Source organism: Strix uralensis, chromosome 25 (assembly GCF_047716275.1).
Source record: "Strix uralensis isolate ZFMK-TIS-50842 chromosome 25, bStrUra1, whole genome shotgun sequence".
Taxonomy (NCBI): domain Eukaryota; kingdom Metazoa; phylum Chordata; class Aves; order Strigiformes; family Strigidae; genus Strix; species Strix uralensis.
Genome location: NC_133996.1, coordinates 6,073,572 through 6,100,012, shown reverse-complemented (window position 1 = coordinate 6,100,012; position 26,441 = coordinate 6,073,572). Strand labels below are relative to the sequence as shown.

Below are 26,441 nucleotides of genomic sequence, written 5' to 3'. Positions count from 1 at the left end.
CGGGCTGCGCGGCACCACTCCAAGGTCACCAGGACAGGGCACAGGTGACCCCAGGGATGGAGGGAGCTGAGCCCACCCTGGGGACAGCCACAGGCCCCAGGGGAAGGGCAGTACCCCGTAGTCTCCTTGGCCCCACCATGGCAGGATGCCACTGCAGCCACGTTCCCCGTGGTGAGGCTGGACTGGGTGAGCGGGGCGATGCCCAAAACACGCAGGACCCCCAACACACTTCTGCGCCGTGAGCCCCGGCCGTGGCGTGCGGGCACGCTCCCGTGGCACCTCCACAGGCAGCTCTGGAGGAAACGGGACGGGAAAAGCTCCACTTGGATTGAGCGTTGCTTTTGTTTCAATTATAAACTTCCCTTCTAACGAGGAAGGAGGCTCTGAAACACGCTCCCTGCTCAGCCCCCAGCCGGGGGACCCTGCCAGCACTCCTGGCCAGGGCGGGAGGGATCAGAGCCCGGTGCACGGCAGCACCCGGCCGCCCTCCCATCTCCGCTGCCAGCTGGATGCTGCGACCCCTTTTCTCTCCGGACACTCTCTGGCAGCCGTCCCGCTCTCGTAATGTGACCGAACCGGCAGTGCACAGCTTGCTCAGGGTCAGGGAGCCCTTTATCAGCACCGAAACGCAGCCTCAGGCGAGGATGCAGGAGATAAGGCGCGTGGGACGAGCATCCTGCCTGGGCGAGGGAGTTGCGGTGGGTTCCTGTTCTCCCGGGAGGAGTGGGGAGAGCCCAGCGGGCTGGGAAAGGTGATGTGTTGATCCCCACCGTGCCGAAACTCCCCCAGGACCGTGCCTGCAGGGAGGCACTTGGGACCCCTCACGTCCCACCACCGTCCCCATCCCAATCCCGGGGCAAAGCGGGGCTGGGGGCCCTGGGCAGCACAGCACAGCCCACCTCTGCCACCCCACTGATGAGGGCGGAGGGGTTTAGGTTAGAGGGCTTGGCTTTGTTTGCAAATGCTCCAGCTCCTGGCCAAAAAGAAGGGCAGATGGTCTCTGAGATAAGAGACGGAGGGGGTTGCTCTCTCTTCCCTCCGCCATGACTCACAGCTGCCAACCTCTGCCCCCGGCGCGAGCAGGGAAGATGGTGACAGGGGGAGGAAGATCCTGGGGTGGGGAGAACGGGGCTGGTCCTGCGGGGTGGGATGCGGGGAGGATGTTACTGGAGCGAAAAGCAAGCCCAGAAATAGCAAACGCAGTTACACAAGGCGCCGGTTGCCATGGGATCTTCACAACCAAAAATGACGGGGCTCTGGCAAATACAAGAACGGGCCCTTTCATGTGTTTCTATGGGAAGTCAGCGCCTCGCTGCAGCCTCCCGGGCTGGAGCCTTTCCCAGGGCAGGAAGGATTCGGGAACGCTGGTTGCGGCACCGACTCTGTGCAGGCAGCCGGGAGACCCCCGGCAAGGTCCCGGGCAGACCCTTGCTTGGGTCTAGGATGCTTTTTCCTGGTGTAAATATCAGAGGGTCACTTGGCACTGACTCAGCGGCCAGCCCGGGTGATGGCACAGCCACGAGCAGGTTTGGCGGCCACCAACTTCTGCTTGGATGAAGGGCTGGAAAGATCCCCGTGGTCACCACGCGGTCCCGCTCTTCCTCCTGCCTGCCCAGCCCTGGTCAGCCCTTGTCCCCTGCAGAAATCCCCCCCCATGAAGCTGGGCAGATTTCTTTCTGCAGCTGAGGACAACCTCGCTCAGCATCTGCGGTGCCCCCCAGCCCCTTCGCCCCGTCCCCTCATGGGCTGAGCAGCCAGAGCATCACTTGCCCTGGGGACCAGGCGGGTGGCCACATCCTGAGGCTGCACCGCAGGGCCCGGGAAAGCCAAACCGTGGGCACACACGGGGCATGGCGGCACGGGCAGCACGGCAGAGCCAGACCCCGGACCCAAATTTGTGGCTACTATTTTTATCCGAGGGCTGTTTGCAAGGGCCGTTCCCGTGCCGGAGCTGCCATGGTAGCAGAAGCCGTTACCGTCCGTCCCTGCATACAGCACAGCCCAGCCCCGCACTCTCCCTGCCGGAATTCTCTCCCCGGAGAGATCTAATTAGCTAATTCCTCTGCTATTTATAAATCAATATGGAAATCCCTCTGCTTTATTCCCAGCGCCGTTGGTTGCCCTGGCTGGGCCCCCGCTAACTCAGTTAAAATCCTCAAGCAGATGATCAGAGGCTTGTGAATGGCTCTAGAAACATGAATAAATACTTGTATTAATTCTTCGTTAAGGGCTGGGGGAATATGGCGGGCAGCAGGAGCAGGGCAAGGGGCTGGGGACTGCACCCTCCTGCCCTACTCCACCCCCCTGGCACAGGGGCTGCGCTCACCGCTCTGTCTTGCAGCCTGTCAGCGCTTAACACCTAATAAATTAATAATCAGCACACAGTTTAAGTAGGTCTGGAAAGTGGAAAATAACATCCGCAAAGATCTTGCGTCCCTGAGGCCTTTTAAAGCAGGAGCAGTGCGCAGAGGCAGACAGATTTGTCTGCCTATCCATCTGCTGGAGGAGCAGCCAGACCCATAATCTGTCCGTCTGCCTGCACCCTGCAAATCCCTTCCCCAGCAGCCAAAGCCCCGGGAGCCAGCGAAGACCCTGTGCGGAGCCAGAGCATCCTCTGCCCCACTCCAGATCGCTGTCCGACGCCCGGGGATGGAGGAGCCCGACCTGCGGCCCAGGCGGGGGTTCGCACTGGATTCCGCTGGGAGGGTTTGGGTTGGGGGTTTGGTTTATGGTGGAAACCCACCACTGCACGCAGCAGCCGGCTTCTGCCCTCCACCCGCTCTCCTGGTGTCACCGCAGCTGCCCCGGTGTCTGCTCCACCAACACCCCCTGCGACAGGCAGAAAACAGCCTCTTCCCGGGTTGAGAGCTGGAACAACCGGCCACGGGTCTGCCCCGGGGAGGGGGGGACCCACGCTCACCCCACGGAGCACCGGGGCTCCAGCACCAGCGTGGCCGCACCAAGTGCTGCTCCTGAGCCGGCTGAGCCGTCAGCGCAGGCAGGACAGGCAGCTGCCAGGCCTTGGGAGAGGAGCCACACGCGGGAATCCACAGGGGAACGGGTCTATTTATAAGCACAGCCCCTACGCAGCGCTGCAGAAGAGGGTTTTTCAAGAAAAGCCGGGATCAAGGGAGATGTGGCGACTGGGGATTCCTCGGAGATGAAAGCCGCTCGAGAACCACAGCGAGGTTTCCTGCATTGCCTCTGATGGCGAGGAGGGGCTGACCCCGCGCTCCCCCCCCGCAGCAGATCTGCATCTTGACCTGTCTAATCACGCTAAAGCCATCGCATCTGCCTCCCATCGCCCCAGCGCTGCCCGCCGAGCGCTGTGGCAGGGGAGCAGCGGGGTGTGAAGCGTTTTCTCCCCTCCAGCAAAATGGGGGAGAGACCTGGGCTTTGCGTGGGGGTGGGCAGATGGAGGGGGCCGAGCTGAGCAGCCCCGGCTGAGCCAGCGGCACAGAGCACGGCCAGCCCCAGCCCCAGCCCAATAAATCCCCTCTCTAAGCAAGCCCGGCCGCTCACCCAGCCCACTGCCAAAGAAAACATCTTTCACCGCACAGGGCACGTGTTTGCAACCCCAACCCTACAGATGGACAAAGCCACACCACGGCTGCCACCGTCAGCCCAAAGGCTGCACCCCCAGAGCCCCCCCCAGCTCGCAGGGACGGTGCAGATGGGTGGTGGGTTGCTGGTGCTGCCCACCTCAGCGGTTCCCCTGTGGCTTTGGTACAGGAGGACGGGGGTGTCCTGGGGCTGTTGCACTGACGGACGGTCTCGGAGCTGGTGCTCGCTTGGGTTTGCTCAGCACAGCCAAAATGTGCTCTTGCTGCAGTGGTGGGAGAGCACAGCGGGATGGGATGGGATGGGATGGGATGGGATGGGATGGGATGGGATGGGGATGGGGATGGGGATGGGGATGGGGATGGGGATGGGATGGGGATGGGATGAGGATGGGATGAGGATGGGATGGGATGGGATGGGGATGGGAAGGGATGGGATGGGGATGGGATGGGGATGGGATGAGATGGGATGGGGATGGGAAGGGATGGGATGGGATGGGGATGGGGATGGGAAGGGATGGGATGGGGATGGGATGAGGATGGGATGGGGATGGGAAGGGATGGGGATGGGATGGGAATGGGAAGGGATGGGATGGGGATGGGGATGGGGATGGGGATGGGGATGGGAAGGGATGGGGATGGGGATGGGATGGGATGGGATGGGATGGGGATGGGAAGGGATGGGGATGGGATGGGAATGGGAAGGGATGGGATGGGGATGGGATGGGGATGGGGATGGGGATGGGATGGGCATGGGGATGGGGAGGGATAGCAGCACGAGGACTTTGTGCATTCCTGAACAGAGCCAGGATAAAATGAACCTCAGCAAAAAGACAGAAAATCGCTCCTGAAGGTGTGAAGAAAAGTGTGGGGTTGGCACAGACGCTGTCTGACGCCGGACGGCTGCTGGGGCACAGGGAAGGGCTCGTCAGCTGCGGCTCTGCCGGGTTTTGCTCCCGAGCAGGTAATGGTTGGGAACACTGACCTGGAGCTCGCACTCGGGAACAAGTGGCAGGAGACAGAGCGTGTTTACTGACTAATTCAATACACTTGCTTGGACCGTTTGTCTTCCCAAAGCAAACAGCCTCGCCACGCTCTGAAAAGCGCGTGCTTTTACCCGGGGTCCCTCCTCCGCGGCTCCTTTGCGGCCCTGACGGCTGCTGGGGCAGCTCTCGATCTCGCAGACGGCCGAAGGCGCGGGCGGACGGACCAGCAGCAGCCCGGCAGCCATTCAAAGGCTTTATCAACTGGCAACCAAAAGTCAATAAGGAAGATGCCGCCTGTTTTAATTAACAGAGAAATTTCGCTCTAACGGGGGTGAGATGATGTGTGCCGGGGAGGGGAGGGAGGACAGAGACAAAACATGACCTTGTTGGCGGAACACACACAGCGGCACATTGTTTTCCCCTCGGAGACGCTGGCCTTGATCCTGCCGGGCTCTGCGGCGCAGCTGGGTGCTGGGGGCCGGGGGGTCCCTCCGGCGCGGGTTTGGCAAGAGCGGGGTGCAGGGTGCCTGGAAGGCGCCGGGAGCAGGACACGGCACTGGGGAGCGCAACCCGCTGCTGCTGCCAGGGAACGTCGGTGGCTTGGACAGGCACAAAAAGGTCCCGGTTTTGGGGGTGAAATCAGCTGTGCCTGGGTGCCAAGGGAGCCCCCGGGGGTGGGTCCCCCACGGCCACTGCTGGCTCCACGCTGCAGGGAGGCTGTGGCCAGTGGCCCTGGCAGCGCGGGGAATCTGCAGTCCCCTCCCAACGTTAACGTCCACTTTTGTTTAGTTCCATTTTCTTTTCTCCTAAGCTTTCCTTTTCCGGGAAAGCAGAGAGGAGGAAAACCCAGAGGGAAAGAACCTACCGGTCTGCATGCCAGGGAGCCCAGCGAGGCGGGGAGCCGGGGTGTGACCCACGGCACAAGCTCTCCCCCACAGCAGGACCCCCCGGGAACTGGTGGGGCTGGGGAGAGCGGAACCCTGGGGTGAGCAGTGCCCTGGGGCGACCTGCACCATGTGCACCCATGGGGACCCTCCTGGGCGGGACTGGGATGGGGTGAGCAGCACCCCAGGGGTGAGAGGCTGGGGGCAGAGGCACCCCAGGGGTGTCAGGGCTGGGGGGAGCAGCACCCCAGGGGCGAGGGGCTGGTGGCAAAGGCACCCCAGGGGTGTCAGGGCTGGGGGGAGCAGCACCCCAGGGGTAAGAGGCTGAGGACAGACGCACCCCAGGGGTGTTGTGCTAGGATGAGCCGCACCCCAAGGTGAGGGGGCTGGGGGGAGCAGCACCCCCCTCCCCTTCCCCACCGCCCCCCGCAACCTGCCCTCACCCCACCGGGGCTACCCCAGCCTCCGGGGGGCTCCCAACCCGGAAAAGGGGGAACAGCGGCCGCCAGTACCCCCCGTCCCCGCCGGGGCGGTGGTTCCACCGCCGTCCCCCCGCCCCCGGGGCGGGCTCGGCAGCGGCCCGCCCCCCGCCCCTCGCCTTATTACCGGGGCGGCGGGGGGCTCTCCCCACTCCCTCTCGGCGCCGCTCGCCAGCCGAGCGCAGCCGCCGCGGCGGGGCCCGCCCGACGTGCCGCACCATGGGCAGCCAGGGCTCCAAGGCGGCCAAGGCGGAGGGCAGCGCCCCACCGACCGGCCACGCCGCCGCCACCGAGCCCGCCAAGGCCAACGGGCAGGTAGGTACCGGCGGGGGTGGGGGGGACCGCCCCGTCGGGGCGGGCGGGGGGGCAGACAAAGGCAGCTGCGGCGGCCGCTCGGAGGGGAAGGGGCGGCAGCGGCGGCCCCGGGGGGACCCTCCTGCCCGGTGGGTACCGAGCGATGCGGCACCGCCCGCGCCGCGCCCCGGGCTCCCTCCCGGTACCGGGCGGGGGCCCCGTTCCCCGCCTCGCCCCAGCACCGGGTGTGGAGCGCGGGCGCCGCCCGGTGGCAGCGCACTGGGGACCCCCCCCCCATGCCCGGTGCACCCCTTTTCCCCGACTGGGTGCCCCCCGCCCCAGCGGGGTGCGGGGCTTTGGAGGGGGGAGATGATGGTGCTGAGTCCCGGTTGTGCCTAACGCGACGCTCTGCTCCCCCCCCCCTAAAAAAAACAGGAGAACGGCCATTTGAGGCTCAACGGGGACATGACGGCCAAGGCGGGCAGCGAGGGGGCCCCCCCGAATGGGAACGGCTCGGCTGAACCCCTCAAAGAGGAGAGCAAGGGCGAGCCGGGCGGTGGGGACGCCATCGAGCCCGCCCCCCCCGCCGAAGGGGGGGATGTGAAACCCGAAGGTGCTGCAGCCCCCAAAGACACCCCCAAGAAGAAGAAGAAGTTCTCGTTCAAGAAATCCTTCAAGCTGAGCGGGATCTCGTTTCGGAAGAACAAGAAAGAAGCCGGGGACTCCTCTGGGTCGTCTCCCACGGAGGACCAAGGCAAGGCGGAGGCCAAGGGGGACGAGCCCCCCGCTTGCTCGGCCGGCGGGACCGAGCCGTCGGCTCCCCCCGAGGAGGGGACACCGGGGGAGCAGAGCAGCCCCGCTGCGGACGGGCAGCAGGGAGCTGAGCCCAAGAGGGAGGCTGGAGAAGCGGGGGGAAGCAAGGAGGAAGAGAAGCAGCAGCCGGGGGAAAGCCAGGGGGATACAGCCAAACCAGAGGAGCCCTCAAAACCTGCGGGGCCTGAGCCTACAACAGCTGCGGCGGAGCAGAAGGAAGAGTAGAGCCCACTTGGCACCGGCCTGACTTAAGACTCTTACGCCATCCTCTCCATCCCGGTAACACCACGGACTCGCTGCCTGCCCCACACACCTCCCCGTCCCACCTCGAACTGACAACGCCTTCTAAAACCGACCACCCCACCCCAGTTATTTCTTCCCCTCCCTGTTAGAAAGCTGGTTTGGATTCCCACCACCACCGCAACTTGGAGTAGTTTTACCTGAATCCTTTAAAACTGTGGAGGAAGACTATCCTGGACATAACTGGAATTTACAGTTTGTAAGCACCCAGATCTCACAGCCCGCTCTGGTATCTCTGCTGGCCTCCTGACTGTCCCCACTCTCCCCCCGGGCAGCCTTCGAAGCCCAGCAAGCCAGTGACTGTTCAATGGATTTTGGTTTTTTTTTTTTTTTTTTCTCCTCAGTTTACATTCCTGGTTCTGACTTCATTTAAAGTATTTCGTGCTTTTTATAGAAATCAATGGTTTAAAAGCTAATCTGGTTAGTTTTTTATAATGTCTTACTATTGGCTTAAAACCATAAAGCTTGTAAGTCCGCTGTGTTTAATTCTGCTTCTAAGGGATAACTTTTAGGGTGTGGGGTGGAGGGAGGGGGCCTGCCAGCTGTATAATGTGAAGCAACGTTGTTTTCTCTGTAAATAATTTTTTAATGGCCAAAACACTTGATTTGCAATTTTCTAACTTCTAAAAAAAAAAAAAAAAAAAGCTGTATGGGCTTTCTTGTAACATTTGAAAGGAATAAATGGTGACCCCTTTATGGGTGAGCTTGAGTCCTTCTTGTCCTGGATGCCAGACGAGGGCCGGGGAAGATCGCAGTTGCTTATTTAGTTCAACAGCTGCTGCATTTAATCACTCCAGCCCTGGCTCTGCTCGCAGTTAATTGACTTGCAGCAGATGTAGAGCTACAGCCACAAAGGACTTTCTCACACAAGCCTCTTGTCCCTACCTTAGGATCACTGTTCAGCTGGCTGCTCAGTACCTGTTTTCTTAGATCTAACCCTTTTTTTTTTTTTCCTGATGGGGGTGGGGGAAGAAAAAGTCTCCCCTCATAAGGAGGGGCCCAGGAGTGCTACTGGGTGAAATTCTTCTTTTAAGCTTGGTTTCTTCAGAATTTTTTTTGGTAGTGGCTTTAGCGTGGGATTGGCTCCTCTTTCCTGAGAAGACATGCTCGAGCACACGGGCTATGCCCTGGGAGCAAAGATTTAGTTCCAAAGAGAAAAGGAAGGCACAAGGGCTCACAAGGGCTGCCTCTATGGCTTTTCCTGTCATCTGCACGGGGTTAGAGGTGATTTTTTTTTTTTTTTTTTCCCCCCCCAAGCCAGGCGTGCAGCAGCAGGAAGGAGCACTGCCCTCTCCAGCAGCTCCCAGCTCGAAGGCTCCAGCCTCCTCCCCAGTTGCTGCTCCCACCAGCTCAGGCTGCAGCACTGCCCAGCCCCGCCATTTAACGGCCTGCTCCTAATTCCCCCTAATCACCTGCCCCCGCTGTTTTGGCTGGCAAAGATGGAGAAAAGCGTGGCCCATTGTTTGCCCAACTGGCAAGGCTTGGGGTAGGGATGAGCACTGCTCTTCTGTAGCCCTTGAGGTAGGTGGAAATGGCCAAAACTCTTGGTTTTGATGCAGCACATCCTCCTATCAATAGCAGGAAGCTGAAGCGAGTGACCTGCCTCCAAATGCAGAGAGGTGTTCATCCCTGTTCATGGGGAGGGTGCAAAAAAAAAAAAAATATTTTTAAATGTAGGCACTGTGTCCTGCGAATTATTTCAGAGCTTGCTGGCGGTCTGTCATGTGAGACACAGCTGCATTGTGCCCCAGCAGAGACCCGGGGCATCTGCCAGGGAGCTGCCGTGCACATCGCGGCAGCCATTTTAAGAAACACTGGGAGAGAGAAGGACTGCAGTTGCACACTGGCATGCGTGATCTGGCAGGGGTAACTGGAATTGTGCAGTTGTTTTTGTTCAAGGAGGAGAGGATTTTAATTGTCTGCTAGGGTGAAAAGGATAACTGAGTTTCCTGGAGTAGTGTTACAGCGATGAAAGTCAACTGTGCCACACAAAAGCTTTTTCTTAACTACATAAACAGCAGATTTGGCTTTTGTGTCCATTTCAGGTGTGATCGCTGCTCAGTTGCAGAATTAACCTGCTCCTAATTATATTAAAGAATTTTTTTTTCATTTGAATACCAGATAAAAACCACTTAAGTTAATCCAAAAGCCTTCCCATAACTTATTATTCCTTCTCTAGATTAGCATTGCTTTCAGAGCATCAGCTGCATGAAGTACTGAACTCCAAACAAACCGCAAACCCAATTAGCATCAGCAGTGCTGCTGGAGGAGAACCCAGCTGTAATTTAGGAAAGAGAGACAAAAACCTCCCCGGGGACTGACCTTTAGTAGAAAAGTTGTGAGCAAACAAAACCCATGGTATTGTGACTGACTTACGTTTTCTGGAGAGAAGGGTCAGGAGGAGAATTTCAAGGTTATTTAATGAAACATGGGGGAAAAGGAAAAGAAAAAAAGAACAAACATCTACAAATGAAACTAATCTTTCACATGCAGCAGAGTGTGTTCCAAATGAAATGCTTTGGTGGATGGCATTTAAACCAACACATCAAGCCCTCTTCCTGAAAGAGGAGGGGAAGTAATCCTGCCTGGCCTCACCTTTCTTTCCACAGCCTTATTACAGCTGTCGTTGTTTGTTGTTGGGACCTACATTACACCCTGATCATGACCAAGCTACTGCACCATTTTCCAGCAATGGCTCTGAAAACCAACTGAACTCCCACTCTAACCGAATGTTTCCTTGCAGCAGAAAGCAGTACAAACTCACACCAACCATAGAAATGTACCAGTTTTATTACAAAGATTCTCAAAATTCAAAATAAAAGCATCTTTAAAAAACCACAATATATTTCCCCCCCCCCCCCAGACACAAAGATACACTGATCTCTCTCGCTTCACATACAAACACTGAAGAGCGGGAGTGACACGTCACTCAGATTCAAAGAGACTAAAAAACTCACGGTGGAAAAGGGAAAAGAAGTATTTAAAAAAATAAAACATTTAAAAAATAACCTGTGTTAAGTTAGCAGCATTATTAGAGTTGAAACCATCAGCAGCGCTCCGTGGGAGGTACAGATCCTCTTATGGACAGAGGAATCCCCCTGAGAAAGGAGAGCAGCGAGTCAAAACCGCCTGCAAAACTTCTGCAAAGCATTTCACCAAAAGCTCACCACCTAATGATCAGCTGTACAAAACGAGATGCAAAAGAAAGGCCAGTTCTGGTCACAAAAGACCTTTGGGTGTGAGATAATGCGTGGGAGTAGGAAGAGGAGTAGTTATAAAAATGTACAGAGCCCCATCTGCTGTTCCCTTATAAAGATAACAGCTCGGGCGGCTGATGGGTTCTCCATATTTACTGGCCTTGAGAGCAAGAGAGAGGAAAGATTCAGCTTGAAAACATTTGTAACTTCACTTCAGAGAAGAGTTTTTCAGTGAGCGACACACATCGACAAGAGGTTTCAGCTGGGCTCTGTTCAGTCTGGCCTTTAGACAAGTTGGGAATTTCTGCAGTGGTTTCAGCCTAGGACAGATCAGCACTGAGAAAGCACATTACAGCACACGTAGCCGAGGGCAGAACAAGCAGGAAAAGCAAAGCAGGCGGCCAAACAGGCAGTAACTCACTTCCCCCCTCAAAGAGGGGCATAGGTATAGAAAAAAAGGTATAAAAATTTCATCCCTTCTCTTACTCGAGATGCATAATGCTGCCACACTAACTGGATCTGCAAGATCTTGGAAAATGTTAACCACCGCATTAGGGTGATTTTCATTTTGCATTTTCCAGATCTGCACCTGCAGGGCTCTTGGGCTGATTCACTAAAGAGCTTTTCAGATTGCTTTTAAGCTGCTTCATCTCTTTCCACAAGTTTGCTGCAGGGAGGTAGCCAACTCTATTCAAGAACTGCACTATATGACCCTGAGAAGCGGCACCAGCTTGCAGTTACTTGCCACGGTGGAATCAAACTGAAGACCAAAGGAATAGTCAGTCTCTCACAGGCTTCATTTGGGAACTCATATTCTCCCACAAAAAAAAAAAACAAAACAAAACCCAACAACAAACCACCCAACCAAAAAGAAAAAACAAAAGAAAAGAAAATTCATGGCCATCTTTCCACCTAACCTGAAATGCAGATGCTACTTCTACTTAAATTATTCTTTTCCAAGGGTTGTTATTTCAGAGGAGAGAGTAAAGAAAGGAAGTGATTTTTTTAAAGACACACTAAGGAGGCAGTGGAAGGCAAGAGTGAAACTTCCCAGTCACCAAATCTGGGCAGTGCAGGTCTGTCTACTCCGCAGAATCCTCCCTATCTGCTCCCAGCGGAGTGCAGCAAGGAATAATTTACAGTTCTCAAGTCATTTATATATTTATATAGAAATATATACAGAAACATATATAAAATATAAATCCTGTGGAATGGGAGGCAACCAGAGAAGCTAACCTACGACAACTACGCACTGACAGGTGCTGTCCAGCTGCAGCCATCTTAGGTGGATTTTGTCTCTTCCTTCACCCTGTGGAGCAAGCAGGGAAGGATTTGGTTTAAACAAGCAATTCGTGCCCAAGCTTTAATAACAAGCCCGAGCTGCAACCTTAAAAACGCTGCTTATATGGCCCATCTTCATCTAAAACTTGTAACATGTTACTGAATGAAGGCACGGTATTTTTAAGCCCTTTTCACTGAAGGCTCTCACAGCAAACTTCTTCCCCTTAAGAGCCGGTGACAAGGCCACCCACGCTACCACAGCTCACCTCCAACCCCTCAACACGGGCAACAGCCCACTGGGGGCATGGGTAGACGCACAAGGAAATACAGGCACAGCCTAATCGCCATGCCAGGAGACAGGGCTCACCCTTTGGGTTCTGCTTTCTCCTCTTTTGCTTTTTCCTCTTCTTTCTCATCTAGGGGAAAAAAAAAAAAAAAACAACAAACGGTAGTGCAATAGCAAAGTACACGCCAGGCAAAGTTCCACAGAGCTGGGAGGGCTTCTAGTCCCAGTTCTCATGCTTACCTTTCTTCTCCTCTTCCTCCTTTTCCTCTTCTGTTTTCACACGCTTAGCTTTCTTGAAGTTGGCAACATTTTTGCGCCCTCCTTCCCCTTCGTCTTCAGAGTCAGAGAATTCCTCATCACAGGATATTCTCTTATCAGAATTGCGGACTGAGTGTGAAGACGACAAGAGGTTGTTTCAGCAGATTTAGAAGTCAGGAGACACCAAGCACTAACTTCTCCAGGTACATCTACACGCTGGAATGAACTAACGAGCCTACGTAAGTCAGAATTAGGCCACGATAAAAACACTTTATCTTTCTACCTGCCATATCTTTTCACTCATCACTCCTAACCGCTCATGCCTAAGATCCAAGATCACATGTACCACTTGGATTAGGTACGGTGTGATGTCTAGACTTGACAGCATAAGCAGGTTAACCAACCTCACACTGAGAAAATCTGTCTGCCAGATCTAAAGGCCATCAGCCAATCTGGATATAAACTAGCATTTTCACTGTGGAAGACAGTCTCCCAGAAAGTATTCTGTCATAGCACCTACATCACAGGAACTGTTTAAATTCTCACATTAAAGCCTAGGTTCTCCCATTATGGAAATCATCTGGCAAAAGTGCCAGTTCTCCAAGGGAAAAGAAATCCATCAGCCCTGCAGTGCTTAGCGTCATTGCTTTATCTTACAAAATCAGTCAGAAAGGTGGGAACAGATTCAAACTGAAGGACTCCAGATATATCTAAATCGTATATCCTCCTCTCTTTATTAGGGTAACTCAGTTTAGAGCCTGCACGCTTCTCCAGCTAGCTGATCCTGTTCAGCTTTGGCACCCACAGGCTCTGAACACCACGCTTCCCAGCCAGGCAACGCAACTAGGCCAGAGACAAGCACATACTTGAAATGCGTTTCTCAGGATCTTCTTCCTCTTCGTCTCCACTGTCTTCCTGAACAGCATCTTCAGGAATTGGCTGCATCTGGACGCCAGGGGCATGAGGCAGCATGCGCAGATTTTCAAAGAGACGTTGCCTAGAACCAGCCGGGACAGGAACACCTCCGTCAGCAAGATGCCACCCACGGCTTTGAAGCCCCCAGCAGAAGGTGTCAGTCTCACAAAGAGGAACAAACACTTACTTGATCTTCTCGAGATACTCATTGGTATTCTGGTTAGTCATGTTTGAGGGACTGATGTGGAGCTTGAAGTCTGGTCCAAAGTACTCAAAATAGTCATTATACGGAAGTTCTGCAGGCAAGTTAAAAAGAAACAAACACCAAATTACCACTGGACCAGTAACGAGACACCACAAACACGTTGTACTTCAGTGCTACATAAAAGCACAACTGCATTTAGCTAGGTGTAGGAGCTGAAGCTCTCATAGCCCAAATTCAGATCAAAACAACTTAGCAACAGTGCAGTCAAAGCTTACTTGGCAGTTAAACACTATCAGTGCACACAGAAGTTTTCAGTAGAAGGTCGTCTCATTTCAGTAAGTCGGCAAGGGTACCTTTTGCTGGAGGGGAGAGCTACAGGACTAGAATGCAAACAAGAACAGCTACTGCAAATCAGGGAATCCAAAAGCTCTTCCACAGTAATAAGTAAGAGCTCATGAAACATTTTAGGGTTGCTACCTCTCCCACAGCAACGTCACTCCCCTGAGCTCTGTTTCTCGAGTCTCATTGTCCCTTAGTCTTGCTTCAAAGGCTCCAGGGGGGAATTACCATTGGGAATTTCAGTGTCCAAAGCCACAGCAGTCTCATAGGTCCAGCATCGAGCCACATTGCGGATCGTATAGCCACCTCCTCCCAGCATCAGCATAGGCAAATTAAAACTTTTTACAAACTCCACACACTTGGCATGACCTGCAGCAAAAGCAGTGTGGGGGGGGAAAAAGGTCATAGCCCCATGGCATAAGAAGAACAAACTCTGCAACGACATCAGTTATGCCAGTTCGACACAGACACTGCACAGTACTCTTACCTTTGATGGTCAGATTAAAACAACCCAGCCTGTCCCCTGACAGAGAATCCGACCCGCACTGCAAGACAACTGCGCTAGGCTGGAACGTCTCCATCACTTTAGATATCACCTAAACAAGAAACCCGTTGTTACACACTCTCCACAGGACAGTGTCACAGCAACACAGTAATGTCCATGTCAGCAAGCGACACGAAGACATCCCTAGTGTTCCCACAGCTGCTGGCTCCCCTGTATTGGTGACACAGGCTCTTACAAAGAGAAGCTTACTGATGACAGGCTGCAATTGTTAGGGAGGAATACAGCCCCCGAAGAATTTTATCACAGAAGAGTGAATCAGTCTCCCCAAAGAACGGCTCCATGAGCCATGTAATGACAGAGTATGATCCACAAAGAGTCACCCAGCAAAGATGTCTTCACTTACCGGCTTGAATATTGCTTCATAGGACTCATCATCAATTCCATCCCGGAGGGGATAGTTGACAGCGTAGTACTTGCCTTTGCCTGCACCAATATCCTATTAGAGTGAAAGACAGGAGAGACCACAAGTCACCAGAGAACCAACTGCAACACAAAAATTGGGCTCCAAATTAGGAAGGGAAGGCTGGGATTCCATCAGTGTAATCCGAATGTAAGCCTAGGCTCTCATGGACAAACACCGTCCTGGCAGAAGGCAGCAAGAGTCAGTCGACTCCAACAGCAGCTTATTTGACATCAGTGGGTGCACTCGGCCCTCAGTGTTCAGAGAAGAAAAATCTGCTACTACACGTTGCTCTGAGCACACAGGCTCTGATTTCTCTGGCAAAAGCCACTCTTACACAGCAATAGAACTGGCAGCCAAAAGTCTAGTTCTAAACCTGTGCACCACAGGGATGTACAGCCCAAAATACCAGTTTGGGCTGACCGTGCAGTCTAGTAACTGAAGGAATCTATTTTTACTTTAAAATAATACATATATTTTTACATTTCCATTATCTCTGTCATACCCAAGTGTTTTATTAAAAGTAATTATTTCTTTTATGGTGCAGAGTGGCTGCACCAGGAAAGAATGCTGCAGCTGCACTCAAGTTCACATCACCAGCACCAAACGCTGGGCAGGGCTGAGAAAATACAACTCACAAGTGGAAGAGAAGAGAATGTAGATCAGAAAAATGTAATTCCACTAAAAAGCACATAAAAAAAAGGTAGAGAACCTTTCACCCATCAGGAAGGCATTCTGGCAATGTCAGAAGTCACAAAGTGAACCACACCTGTATCTAACCTGAAAGAGTGCCACAGCTAACACCACGGCTCATCAACCTGCAGAACTGACTCACAGGAGAAAACGCCAACGAGATAAACCAACGCACAGCGTCATACTCCCTCATAAACTTCCACCCAAAAGCCTGTGTGACCAAGCTAAGTTTGCACGTAGCTACAGATGACCAGCATGCCATCTTTTCTGAGCATAATGCCACCAGAAGGCGGCTAAGAGACTGATATCAAAGCCTTGGGTTTACTACTACACAGGCCATGATTGCAGGAACAAAGCACCCGCTCCTAGAGCCGAGCCAGCTGCCTCATATATACACTTTGCCCTCAGAAAAAGGATGCCACTTTGAGAGCAGGAAAACCTGGGACAGCGGTGATTTTAGTTAAATTGGTATGACAGCAGACAGATGGAAGAGACCAAATTTCAGGGTAGTTTTCTGCTAAGCCTTCATTCTCACCCGTAGGTCCCCTGTTCCTGGGAAGTATTCTCCGTACTTATGAAAGGACACGGTCATGACACGATCTGTGGTATAAAAGGCTTCCTCCACACCATCTCCATGGTGAATATCAATGTCGATATACAGCACTCTCTGGTGATACCTAGGATCAGAAAGGAGTCAAAATACTGCATTTCTTCAGAGCAGAAACTGCCTTCCCCAGCAGAGCAAACGGGAGGAGAGCAGGGAACTTGGTGCTAATCCCCAGGCTGCAGAGCTCCCAGGCAGCTCGCTCCTGCAGCCTACAAGCAAAAAAGCTGCGGAGAACAGACATGTGCTTTGGTCAGCAGTGGAACAGAACCACAGAGGAAAATAAAGTGGCTTTTGCTGCTGAAGGCAGATTCAACTCAGTTTATTCAGATTCAGCCAACAGACTGCATTTTTATGTCCAAGCCTCCAACTGAGGTTTGCCTTGAGCCAAAAGCTGTCACACATTACAGCTGTGCCCCCTTTTCCAGTGTGGGTGGTAGAGAGGAGGCCTAAGAGCAACCGCACAATGCTCCGAGCCTTCTGCCTCCTGTATAGTGTCACCGTTAGACACACCCCTGCGGGGAGAGGCTACCGCACCCCTAAAGCTGATTAAGTGCTCCTGGGAAAACACAGCTAAATAAAAGCCACAAAAAGAGAAACTGGGAAGAAAGTGCTAAGGGCTCAGAGGAAATGCAGCAGAACGGACAAACAAAAGGGGCAGATATTACTGCCCGTACTTTAGGAGCTCCAAGATAGCCAAGACAATATCGTTGACATAACAGAAGCCAGAAGCCTCTGACTTCTTAGCGTGGTGAAGGCCTCCTGCCCAATTCACAGCAATATCCGTCTGTTGCTTGTTCAGCTTCACAGCACTGGCTGTTGGGAGAAGAATTACAAAAAGTCAGCAGGAGAGCAAAGGCCCCAAGACAGAGACCGAGGGGTAAAGCGCTGGTCCCTTACAATCACATCACTGCTTATGTCTGCATTTGGGTACTTCACAAAGCACAAGCCCAAGGGTTCAACACCGGATGTCTCAACAAACTAACAAAAGGCAAGGGAAGAGAAATGCAGGCTCTGTTTTGCCTGCACACACTTTTCACTGCTTCCCACTTTTGCCTCAGAGCATGAAATCTGCACAAACAAGTCCACAGCATTCTAGCTGGGGTCACAGCTGAAGACAGTCTAGATTTCTCAGTGCCCTGAACAAAAGATTTTAATGAAAGGTTTTATCTAACATATATTTAGGTCATTCACTGAATATGCATCTAGGCAAAGGAAGTTCTCTTTCCCCAGCCCCTTCATAAACTTTCTGCAGATTTTGCAAGTCTCTCAGGATCAAAACAAATGATATATTCTGTGGAATCTACAGCCGTGGGACCAGAGAGCTACTTCAAAAAACGCTGCAGTCAGTACTTGTATGTACTGCTGCTACGTTACAGGAAATAAAGACGTCTAGATGTCATTGTGGGAGTAGCAGCCACAAAGCTTTAACGCCTATGCACAGTAAAACAGTTTCACAACACCAATCTTTACACCAATCTTTCTGCAACAAAGTATTTGAAAATAGTGAAAGCGTTTTAAACGTTTCAGCTTTCCCGGAGTTTACTGAAACCTTTCAGGTTCTATTTTGCCTCCTGTCCAGAGACAGTGGCTTTTTGTTAAAAACAACAGATAAAGTAACCTTTTCTTTCCTTTTCAGGTTATGCCTGCCCAGAGCAAGGTTTTTACAACTTTTTTTTCCATAAAGCTCACGTTGATTTTTTTATTAAACCCCTGTTGCTGCTGCGGTTTTAACTCTATCGCTGGCCATGTTGTTATACCACTTACAGAGTCTTTCACATATTCAGTGAAGTAACCCAGACTAATGAAGATATACTTAACAAATGTAGAGGGATCTGTCAATATAAAAGGCTTGAACTCTCAACATGGGAGTAAATCTGGATCTAATTATTAAGGAAATCAGAAATAGGTTCACAGGGCTTCCCCATCACCACCTACAACAATTTATTTCCTAGACAGAACTACATTAATACATCTGCTTAAGAGAAAAAGAAATGAGCATACGACTTGTGAGCTTACCAACTGAGCCTCCAGCAGAGAGCTGACAAAACTCAAACAACCCATCAAACACAGGGCAGTCTTCCCCAACATTAACTTGAAAAGAATACAAAAGAGTTAGTCAGACAAAACTACAAATAAATGGCAAAGCTTATACCACCGCTGATTTTAAAAGATAACCAGATAAGCGATCGAAAGTTTTAAACAACAAAATGCCACGCACAAATGGTAAAACATTAACGTCATCGACCTGAGGATTGCCTGATGAGGGCAAAGAGGTTGTTGCTGTAGGGAAGATCCTCCTGACTTGTAAAGAAAGAGGAAAGCAGGTCCCAGGAGCTCCGGCGAGAGCGGCACGCCATCTGCCGGGGTGCACTCCCAGGGATCCCGAAACCAGGCAATCGCCTCGGAAAATGAGTGGGCCGAGAGGAGATGTTATCAGCCAGAGCTGTGTGACACCCGCGCGCGGCCTCGGCAGCAGCTCAAGCGGCGCTCGCTGAGGTGGCACATTTACAGTATTCTGCTCTGCTCCGGCAGCACGTGCTGGTCACCACAGGCTGTGCAAAACAGGAGCCAGCAGCCCTCGCTAGCCCACGCGGGCCACGCTGCAGCCCTGCTGCCCAGGCACCGTGCCTTCTTGGGGGAAAAGGGCTGGTTCTGACCACAGAGCTGACACTGAGCTCCATTACACAACCTCACAGCAAGCGGGAAAGGATTTTGCTCCTGTTTCCTGCTGAATTGCTGACGAGGAGTTGAGAAAGCAAACAGTGCCAGCGCTGCAGGAGAAAGTGGGGAGCTGGTAGATAGTGGTGTGTACTGGACGAGACATTTACATCCACATCTGATTTGCTACACTTTGTACATTCCTTTGACTTCACGCTGGACAGTCAGTTTTTACGTTCCCAGCAGTACTGTAGTTTTGGCCCGGATAAATTTCTACTGCAAATAGTTCCACAATTAAAAATAAAAACTGACAGTAACAACAGACCTGTATTGACTCTAGTTTTTGCAAGATTTACTTTGACAAAGAAACCAACCTGTATTTTTGTAACAACATCTGTAGAATGCTTACTTCTGTGCTTAAGGCGATAGGCACAAACAGTTCTTGCAGCACTAGAAACTCGTCAGTGCATAGTCTCCACAAAGACTGTGTGATAAGGGAGTCTGAATGGTCCCAGTTCGGGACAGGGATCTCTGAAAAGGACAATACCCATCAGGGGACCCAGAAGGAAGCAATTGTTCCCGCTTTCCAATTGTTTCAGCAGGGCAGAGTCTGATTAATTAACTCAAAGAGGTGGTTGGAAGCTTTCACTGTTAAATGAGGAGAATTTAAGTCATCAATTTCTGCACACTTCCCATTACAAGAAATTAAACTTCTTGCCCTTTAGGTTACAGAGTAGTCCTCCCACGTACTCAGGCAGGCAACACAGCATTAGCAGAACAAAATTAGAGACTGTTCATTACCTTTACTGCCTTCAGAACTTTGTGGGCAGCACTGACAGTATTTGAGGGCATCCCTCTGCTATACCTGGCAAAGGCAGGAGCTGCTGTGTAATCAGAAGCTAGTTGGGCTTTTTCCCACCAGGAGATTCAAAGCAGCCAGGACTACTAAGGAGGGATATTAATAACAGGGGTCAATCACTTGACTACAGGCATAAAGCTCCGGTGGAAGATGAGAGGCACAGATGCTCCTTCTTCCTTGCAGTGGGTGGGTGAGGAGCTTCGTATCTGGGAGAGCGCAGCCAGAGAGAGCCCAGCATTAAAGGCAGTTAAAGGCAGAACCATCCTTAGGGAATCAAGGCAGTATCCTTCCCTTGAAAGGAAAGCTGAAGCTCCACGCAGGCTGCAGAGACCTGCCACTCTACTTGGGAGCGGTGACCTTCTCTCCTATATCCCTAATCTCTGTTCTGAGCCTCCTGGGCTAGTTCTCTAGCTACAGAGAAGCTGCTGCTTTGCAGGTCTCGCTGAAGAAAAGCTCTGTCCTCCATGTGTTTAAGATTAATTTTTATATTTTGCCTCCTTCAGGTAAAAATAGTTCTGTGGAAGCACAGTACAGAAAACGTTGACTACCAGAGAAAGCAGAGTGGGTGTTTATGAGCTGTATCTGTTTCAGGGGTAAACAGTTCAGTTTGTGTAAATATGTACTTTGGTACATGTCATTTGGTACATTAAGGCATATAATTTACTGTAGGAAGTCTTTCAATGTGTATTACTCATGAACCATATTACCCATTCCTCTGACGTGCTTGTGCCTTAATATCCGTCCCCTTCAGCTCACACCAGACTTCCAAGTGCCTCTACTTCAGACTCGAGACCCGTATTTCTTCTAAATTGGAGAATACACTTCACATAAGTGAACCCCACGGGCTAACAACTTTCTTCTGCTCTCGAGGATTGTTGTGTGCAAGACCACAATACTGTTTAAATGAACCTTGAGCCTTCCCCACTGTTTGTCTACGCTTGCTAGAAATCTAGTTTGCCACAGTCATTGCCAAAGAACATCAGTTCATAGTTGTAGAGAGACCAAAAAATGGTTTCTGTAACATTAAAGTCACCATTTAAGACCCCTTCCATGGACTGGAGAGGTTAGAACAAGAGATTAGCTCACAAAATAAACCATTCTAACACAAAGTGGACGGGTATTATTGTGCATCTCCAGCCTCCCCTACTTCCAAACTGCCGTTGCCCTGAAAATCCTTCAGAGTTACTGCAGATTTTGGACACAATCGATGAGTTGGGAGATTTTTTGTTTGTTTGTTTTAAATTACACAACCCCTTCCCACCTCAATACCTCTGGTTAAAGATAAGCAACAACACAAAATACAAGCAGCTCATAAATGGAGTAGTTCAGTCATCTCTGAGCCAGGAAGGCAAGTCAGAAGTTTCCATCAAAACACAAGACCAATAAAAGACAGCCAGGTCAAAGGGTTTTCCTCAGCTCTTTTGGCATATTGGCTTGAGAGGAACCCATTTTTTAAATGCTTGATTTACATGAAAAAAAAAAAAAAAGCCAGGAGAAAGACAATTTGACATGGTTCTTCCTACTCTTTTTATCACAAACCTCTAAAGCTGGCCTAGGATTCCCAGAACCACAAATTTTAGCACTGGCAGGAGCTACAGCCCTACACGCATAGCTTACATCTTTGCATCTGCTTGCTGTACTCTGACATGTTATCCGGGCGAATAGATCTCAGAAATTTTATGTAGTCATCACTGTGGTACTTGGTCATTTCTTCTGCGTTTGCCTTGTGAGGGCGCTGCAAGGACAAAAAAAAAAGAGCAAGGCTTGTTTTAAAGCACATCTCTCCCTAATTCCCATTTCCAATCTCAGATTGACTGCCAGGAACAGCAAAACATTCAAAACAGCATTAAACAAGAGAAACTTATTTTCAAAGGCAAGAATGCCACTACCGAAGACTGGACACATCTAGACAAAGGAAATATTTAAGTTACAGTGAGAAAAGCCGTTTTCCAGTCTCCAAAGCTTATCTGAAGCAAAGATCATCTCGCTACAAGCAATCAGACGAAAACAGAAATACATCAGAACAACTGGTTTTTTTTTTTTCCTTTCCTCTTTGGCTCATCAACAGAGAACTTACGAGCCTGAAGCATCAAAATTAAAACCTGACACATAAACTAAAATCTTCCATATATATTTCTTTTCATGACCAGCCCTACACTTACGTATATCTCCATCTTTCTGTAGAGGCCATAGTTCAGCAGTAGGTTGTGGGTCATCCGGATCCTGTGGGGTTTCATTGGATGTCCTTGGCCATAATAGTAGTTCCCAACATCACCTGGGAGCAGAAAGGATTTTGTTATAGCAGGGAAAACTATGAATTCCTTCAAATGGAATCACATTTTACTTGTCCTTCAGCAGTGCGTCTGTTCACAGCGGATAGCGTCTCCCATCTTGCTTGCACAGGTATTTCTATGGGTTCAGAAAAGTTTATCCTAAACTCAAATAAAACAGACATTTGGAAATTAGGGTATGGCCAGACAAGGAATTTTTTAATGCCAGTTCTGGGGAAGGCAATCCAGGTAGAGTCTGAGCAACTAACGTCACAGTGCACAAGTTAAGAGGAGGGAGCTCCAGCTGCCTTGGGCAGGAGGAGCTTTGGACACCACGTCTGTGCGTCCTCACTCAGCAAATGACAGGTCTCCAATGTCCTCTCCAGGCGGTTCAGGTCTGCTACAATATCTCACGTTCACAGAGCTCGCAGGTCTCTCTGAGAAATGCAACCGCACTCTGAGCAGAAACCCACATGCCAAGAGGCATGCAAGTGTAATCCCGGCTCAGACAATGACTCATCAGACAGCGCACGTAGCCTCTTTGCCTCAGTTTCTTACTATTTTCCTAACAGGAACGAGATACGAAGCAGCTAATTCTGTCAATAACCAGCTGTAGTTTGACAGCTTCTCAATCATTTTTCACCCTTCATTCCTGCTTGAAGTCCTTCAGAGGAATCCCAGTCCCTACCAACCGCACACCCACGCAGATGCACCTAACGAGCTATCCTATGGGCACCAGCGTTAACGAAGTTGCCTTCCTGCAAATACATCCCACAGGTCATCTCCTCAGGTGCATTTTCCTCTACCTCGCAAAAGCTAAGCATCTCCCACAGTAGGCACCACTAACTGGGTCCTTTTCCACTCCTCTCCCAGGGTACTTATTTTCATGAAATTTACAGAAATTTAACTTTTGGATTTCTGCCTCCTGCCTGATTTGTCTGTGAGAGGCACAGACTCAAAAAAGTTGCCAAGAGCAGGAAACGCGCAGCCAGCCACACGCAGCAGCAATATCACGCAAGCCCCGTTTTCTTGGGAAACCAGACTAAGTTGTTCATGTAGTTGTACAACTCCTGATCAGTTTAGGAAGCAGGAGACCTAATCCGGTCTGGCTGGTGACTCAGTTGGGAGTATTAATATTTCATCACCAATCTTAACATTCAGGAGAAACTGCTACTTCCTCACAGCACACAGCTAGTTTTTCCTCCTGTGGACGTGGCCGTATTTTCAGTCAAAGTAGATGCAAACGTTGCAAATCCCACGCCCAAATAACTCTGCTGCTGGAGTTTACCTGTCCATGGCACTACAGTGAAATGGGGTGTTCTTTGCACGAAGGTATTTTACTGGGGCAACTATCCCTACAGTAAAATCGGGTTAAATCAAGCTTTGGGGAACTCAAGAAGAGATGCTCAAGACCCTATCTAGAAAATACAAGGACAAAACTCCGTGAAGCTTTGAAAAATCATCATCTTCCTCACCTCAGGCTGTCAGTGAAACGCCCTGGGCAAACCCTGACTTCCAGAGCCTGTTCATGCTCACTCTGCTAAACTCATTCCACCATGAGTCCCACGGAGCAGCAGACGAGCTTGTCTGTTCGTGGATGTCAGTGCAGATTAAGTGTGTGAATTTACAGATACCTCCTCCTGTCTGCTCGGGTTAAGCAAGCCCTTACACGGGGAGCTAATAAAGGAGAAGTTACTGTTCAAGTTCAAACCCTCGTACACCCTCTCAGCCCTCCTCAGGATTTCCATGAAGGACCTTTATGATACTCAATTACCTTTTCCCCAACCTCTGCATCCCACCTAGACCCTTCCCTGCAGCTCAGGTTCCTTCTCCAGCACAGGATGCCCTCCCGCCATCTGAAACGTGTGGCTCAAGGAAGAGACCCAAACGCCAACCAAAACAGCACCCAGGGACACGCCTTCAGGGAATTACTGCACTAGACTGTGCTGCTCTAACCTCCCTGCATGGAAAAAAAAAGACCCTAAGAAACTGGCCTCCCACAACTGCAGATTATGCCTTGCCCGACAATAAAAGCACACTTTCACCCTAGGACACGCTGTGGATGTTTGCCAGCTGCTCGTAAAAGAGCAGTGGAAAAAAGGCACTGAAACCTCACCACAGAGTAAATTAGTGAGGGCAGCTATAGACAAGAGTATAACACTAACTTCATGGGGTTACCATGCAATAAAGACTACAAGGATAGCATCTCTGCTCGGTATTTTCAAACAAAATGACTGACTGGTTATTTCACATTTAAGACATCATCGTGTGCCTTTAAAGTTTATAGCTTGTTCACAAACTGACAAGCTTCTTTGTGAACATGTAATATTCCAAGGACAGGGAAAAGTCTGGACATAAAGACCATTTTTTTCCAACATCCAGGTTGTGTGCGCATGTATGGCATTCTGGCCCTTCCCTCAGGCACTTTTTAAATTTAAACCAGGCATTTTAGGGCCCAGAGCTCCAACATCCTCTTGTATTTTGATATGATGGGTGTTGCACAGAGATCAGTTGTGTGGTGAAATCGGGCTCAGTTTCGCTGCACCCAGAGCTCTAATCCAGACTCCTCCTCGCCCTGCCCTCCCAAAGACACCAGCTGAGTCAGAGACCCTGCAGGACTGTCATTACAGGTTGCAAACCTACCGCTTCAGTTTACTTTTCTAGAGAAATAAAAGCCCTCACTACATTCCTGACACATACAGCAGTTTAAAAGAGCCCACTTTGCTGCCTGAACACCGAGCACATCCACTTATTGGGAGAAAAAAAGTTTTTATTTGATTTCACAGACAAAAAACCACGACGAAATAGAGAATTGCACAACACCTTTCACACAGAGTGATCACAGACTCTATTAAAAATGAGCTCGCCCATCACCGAGGCACCAAGTCGCCCCTCCAACAGGGAGGCGGTTGTGAACACGCAGAGGCGACGAGACTGTGATTTCTCCCACAGGCTACAGGGTAGAAGTGGGGAAGAAGCAGAAGATACCCTGCTTGGGATTTGGCCAGCTCTAACACCCCGTTACTCCCCTATCCCAATGGGATGATTATATAGCCCCAAAGCAGCACTTCCCCAGCCTCGTAACAGAAAAATAAAAGCCAGTCTACAATCCAGCCAAGGCTGGAGCCAGAACTAAACAATGCTCCTAGACACAGGAACTCCCTGCAAACGACCACACAACCGTAATGCCTTCGAGTTTGTCCCTTTCTTGACAGCAACACCACTGGCCCAGATGGGAGCTTCAGGAGTGGCTCTCCCTCTTAACACGGCTCAAGGAGGCTTCACCTCCCCACAACCCGTCCTGTCCCCCAGCACCTCCCCAAGTGCTCCTCATCCTCCCAGAAACCTTCTTCAGCATTTCAGCACAGCTCCCAAGGCTTCTCTCAGCCTCGTGCCCCTCTCCCCATCCTGGAACCTTCACAGCCTTTCCCTACCTCTAAAGTCCCTAGAACTCCAAACCTGTTCTAGCCTCATCTCCCCCCAATAGCACTCCCCTATCTTTACCCCCACTCTTCCCTTTCTCCCCTCCAGTGCTCCCCAATATCCTTCCTATGCCCTCCAGTGTCCCCCATCCCCCCAACCCCACTGCAGTCCCCACATAATCCTGCCCCCACCCACAGCTTTATCCCCATGCCCCTATTGCTCCCTGCTCCCCCCGTGCAGTCCCCAGCCCTCCCCCGCCCCTCAGTGCCCCCAATATCCATCCCTCTAGCCTCCAGTGCAGCCCCCAGCCCCCCACTGACCCCCATCACCCCTCCCACCACCCTCAGGGCAGCCCCCAGCCCCGCCACATTTCTCAGTGACTCCCCCACTATCCTTAGCCACCCCTCAGAGCAGCCCCCACCCCCCATGTCCTCCAATGACCCCTCACTACCCTCCCCCAGCCAACCCCTCAGCCCCCATGCCCAGTGACCCCCATCACCCCCTCAGTGCAGCCCCCATTAACCCCTCCAGTGTCTCCCATTGCCCTCCTCAACCCCCGCCCCCTCCCCCACCCCCAGCACCGCCTCCCCTCCCCTCCTCCTCGGTGCCCCCTCAGGCCCCCCCCACCCCGGGACCGCCCCCCCCCACTCCGGCGATCCCCGTGGCCGCCCCCGTCGGTGCCCCACAGCCCCTCACCGTCGTAGTAGTAGCAGACTTTCCGCTTGGTCCCCTGCGTCAGCGCCATTTTCCTGCCTCCCCACAGCGACAGACCCTACCGCCGCCCCGCGCAACCCAACCCGGCCCGGCCCGCCCCGGGGCCCGGGCCCCGCCGCCCCACATGCCCCGCCCACCGCGCAGCCCCAGCCTATCGAGGAGGGGCGCTCCGCCCCCTCCCGCCTACCGACCAATAGGAAATGGCGGCGGCGGGAGCGAGCGGGCGCGGGGGAGCTAGCAGGCTAGGCGGAGCGGCGGGGGGCCTGGGCTGTACCACTGCCGCGGGGGCGGCGCCGCGCGGGCGGCACCATCGCTGGGGCGCGGGGGGAGAGGGGGGGGGGAAACGAGGCGAGGGTCCGGGTGGGCGGGGCGGAACCATTCGCGGGGGGTCGGGGGGGCTGAACCATCCCGGGGTTGGGGGGGGGTGACGGTAGAGCCGCCAGCAGCGCTCAGCT

General features: G+C 51.9%; 3 protein-coding genes across 4 annotated transcripts in view; 2 read left to right on the top strand and 1 right to left on the bottom strand.

Annotated features, from left to right (window-relative positions):
• Positions 1-26,441, top strand: part of LOC141954749 (myotubularin-related protein 9-like) — a 188,370-nt gene that overhangs the window by 142,836 nt on the left and 19,093 nt on the right. The window lies entirely within an intron of this gene.
• MARCKSL1 (MARCKS like 1) lies at positions 6,052-8,012 on the top strand. Its single transcript, XM_074894503.1, has 2 exons — positions 6,052-6,224; positions 6,639-8,012. The coding sequence occupies exons 1-2, from the start codon at positions 6,129-6,131 to the stop codon at positions 7,239-7,241; spliced, it is 699 nt and encodes a 232-aa protein (XP_074750604.1). The 5' UTR covers positions 6,052-6,128; the 3' UTR covers positions 7,242-8,012.
• On the bottom strand, positions 10,089-26,082 carry HDAC1 (histone deacetylase 1). Of its 2 annotated transcripts, XM_074894276.1 has the most exons (15): positions 25,969-26,082; positions 21,742-21,854; positions 21,197-21,314; positions 18,079-18,153; positions 16,737-16,875; positions 15,991-16,132; positions 14,706-14,798; positions 14,285-14,393; positions 14,026-14,166; positions 13,441-13,549; positions 13,205-13,335; positions 12,321-12,467; positions 12,162-12,210; positions 11,750-11,822; positions 10,089-10,414 (listed from the first exon to the last, which is right to left on the bottom strand). In XM_074894276.1, exons 1-14 carry the CDS (start codon positions 26,015-26,017, stop codon positions 11,795-11,797), a joined length of 1,443 nt encoding a protein of 480 aa, XP_074750377.1. In that variant the 5' UTR covers positions 26,018-26,082; the 3' UTR covers positions 10,089-10,414; positions 11,750-11,794. The 2 variants fall into 2 exon arrangements, with proteins under 2 accessions (XP_074750377.1, XP_074750376.1); XM_074894275.1 differs by lacking the exon at positions 10,089-10,414 and having other exon boundaries at positions 11,656-11,822.

What these genes read in the sequence shown, in the direction of transcription:
- HDAC1 (XM_074894276.1), bottom strand. Translation starts at nt 26,017, where the DNA reads ATGGCGCTGACGCAGGGGACCAAGCGGAAAGTCTGCTACTACTACGAC. An exon ending in GCTATCTTGGAGCTCCTAAA is followed by an intron (nt 16,133 to 16,736) that starts GTACGGGCAGTA and finishes TTCTGATCCTAG; the next exon opens with GTATCACCAGAGAGTGCTGT. An exon ending in GGACACTGAAATTCCCAATG is followed by an intron (nt 13,550 to 14,025) that starts GTAATTCCCCCC and finishes ACTTGCCTGCAG; the next exon opens with AACTTCCGTATAATGACTAT.
- MARCKSL1 (XM_074894503.1), top strand. Translation starts at nt 6,129, where the DNA reads ATGGGCAGCCAGGGCTCCAAGGCGGCCAAGGCGGAGGGCAGCGCCCCA. An exon ending in CCGCCAAGGCCAACGGGCAG is followed by an intron (nt 6,225 to 6,638) that starts GTAGGTACCGGC and finishes TAAAAAAAACAG; the next exon opens with GAGAACGGCCATTTGAGGCT.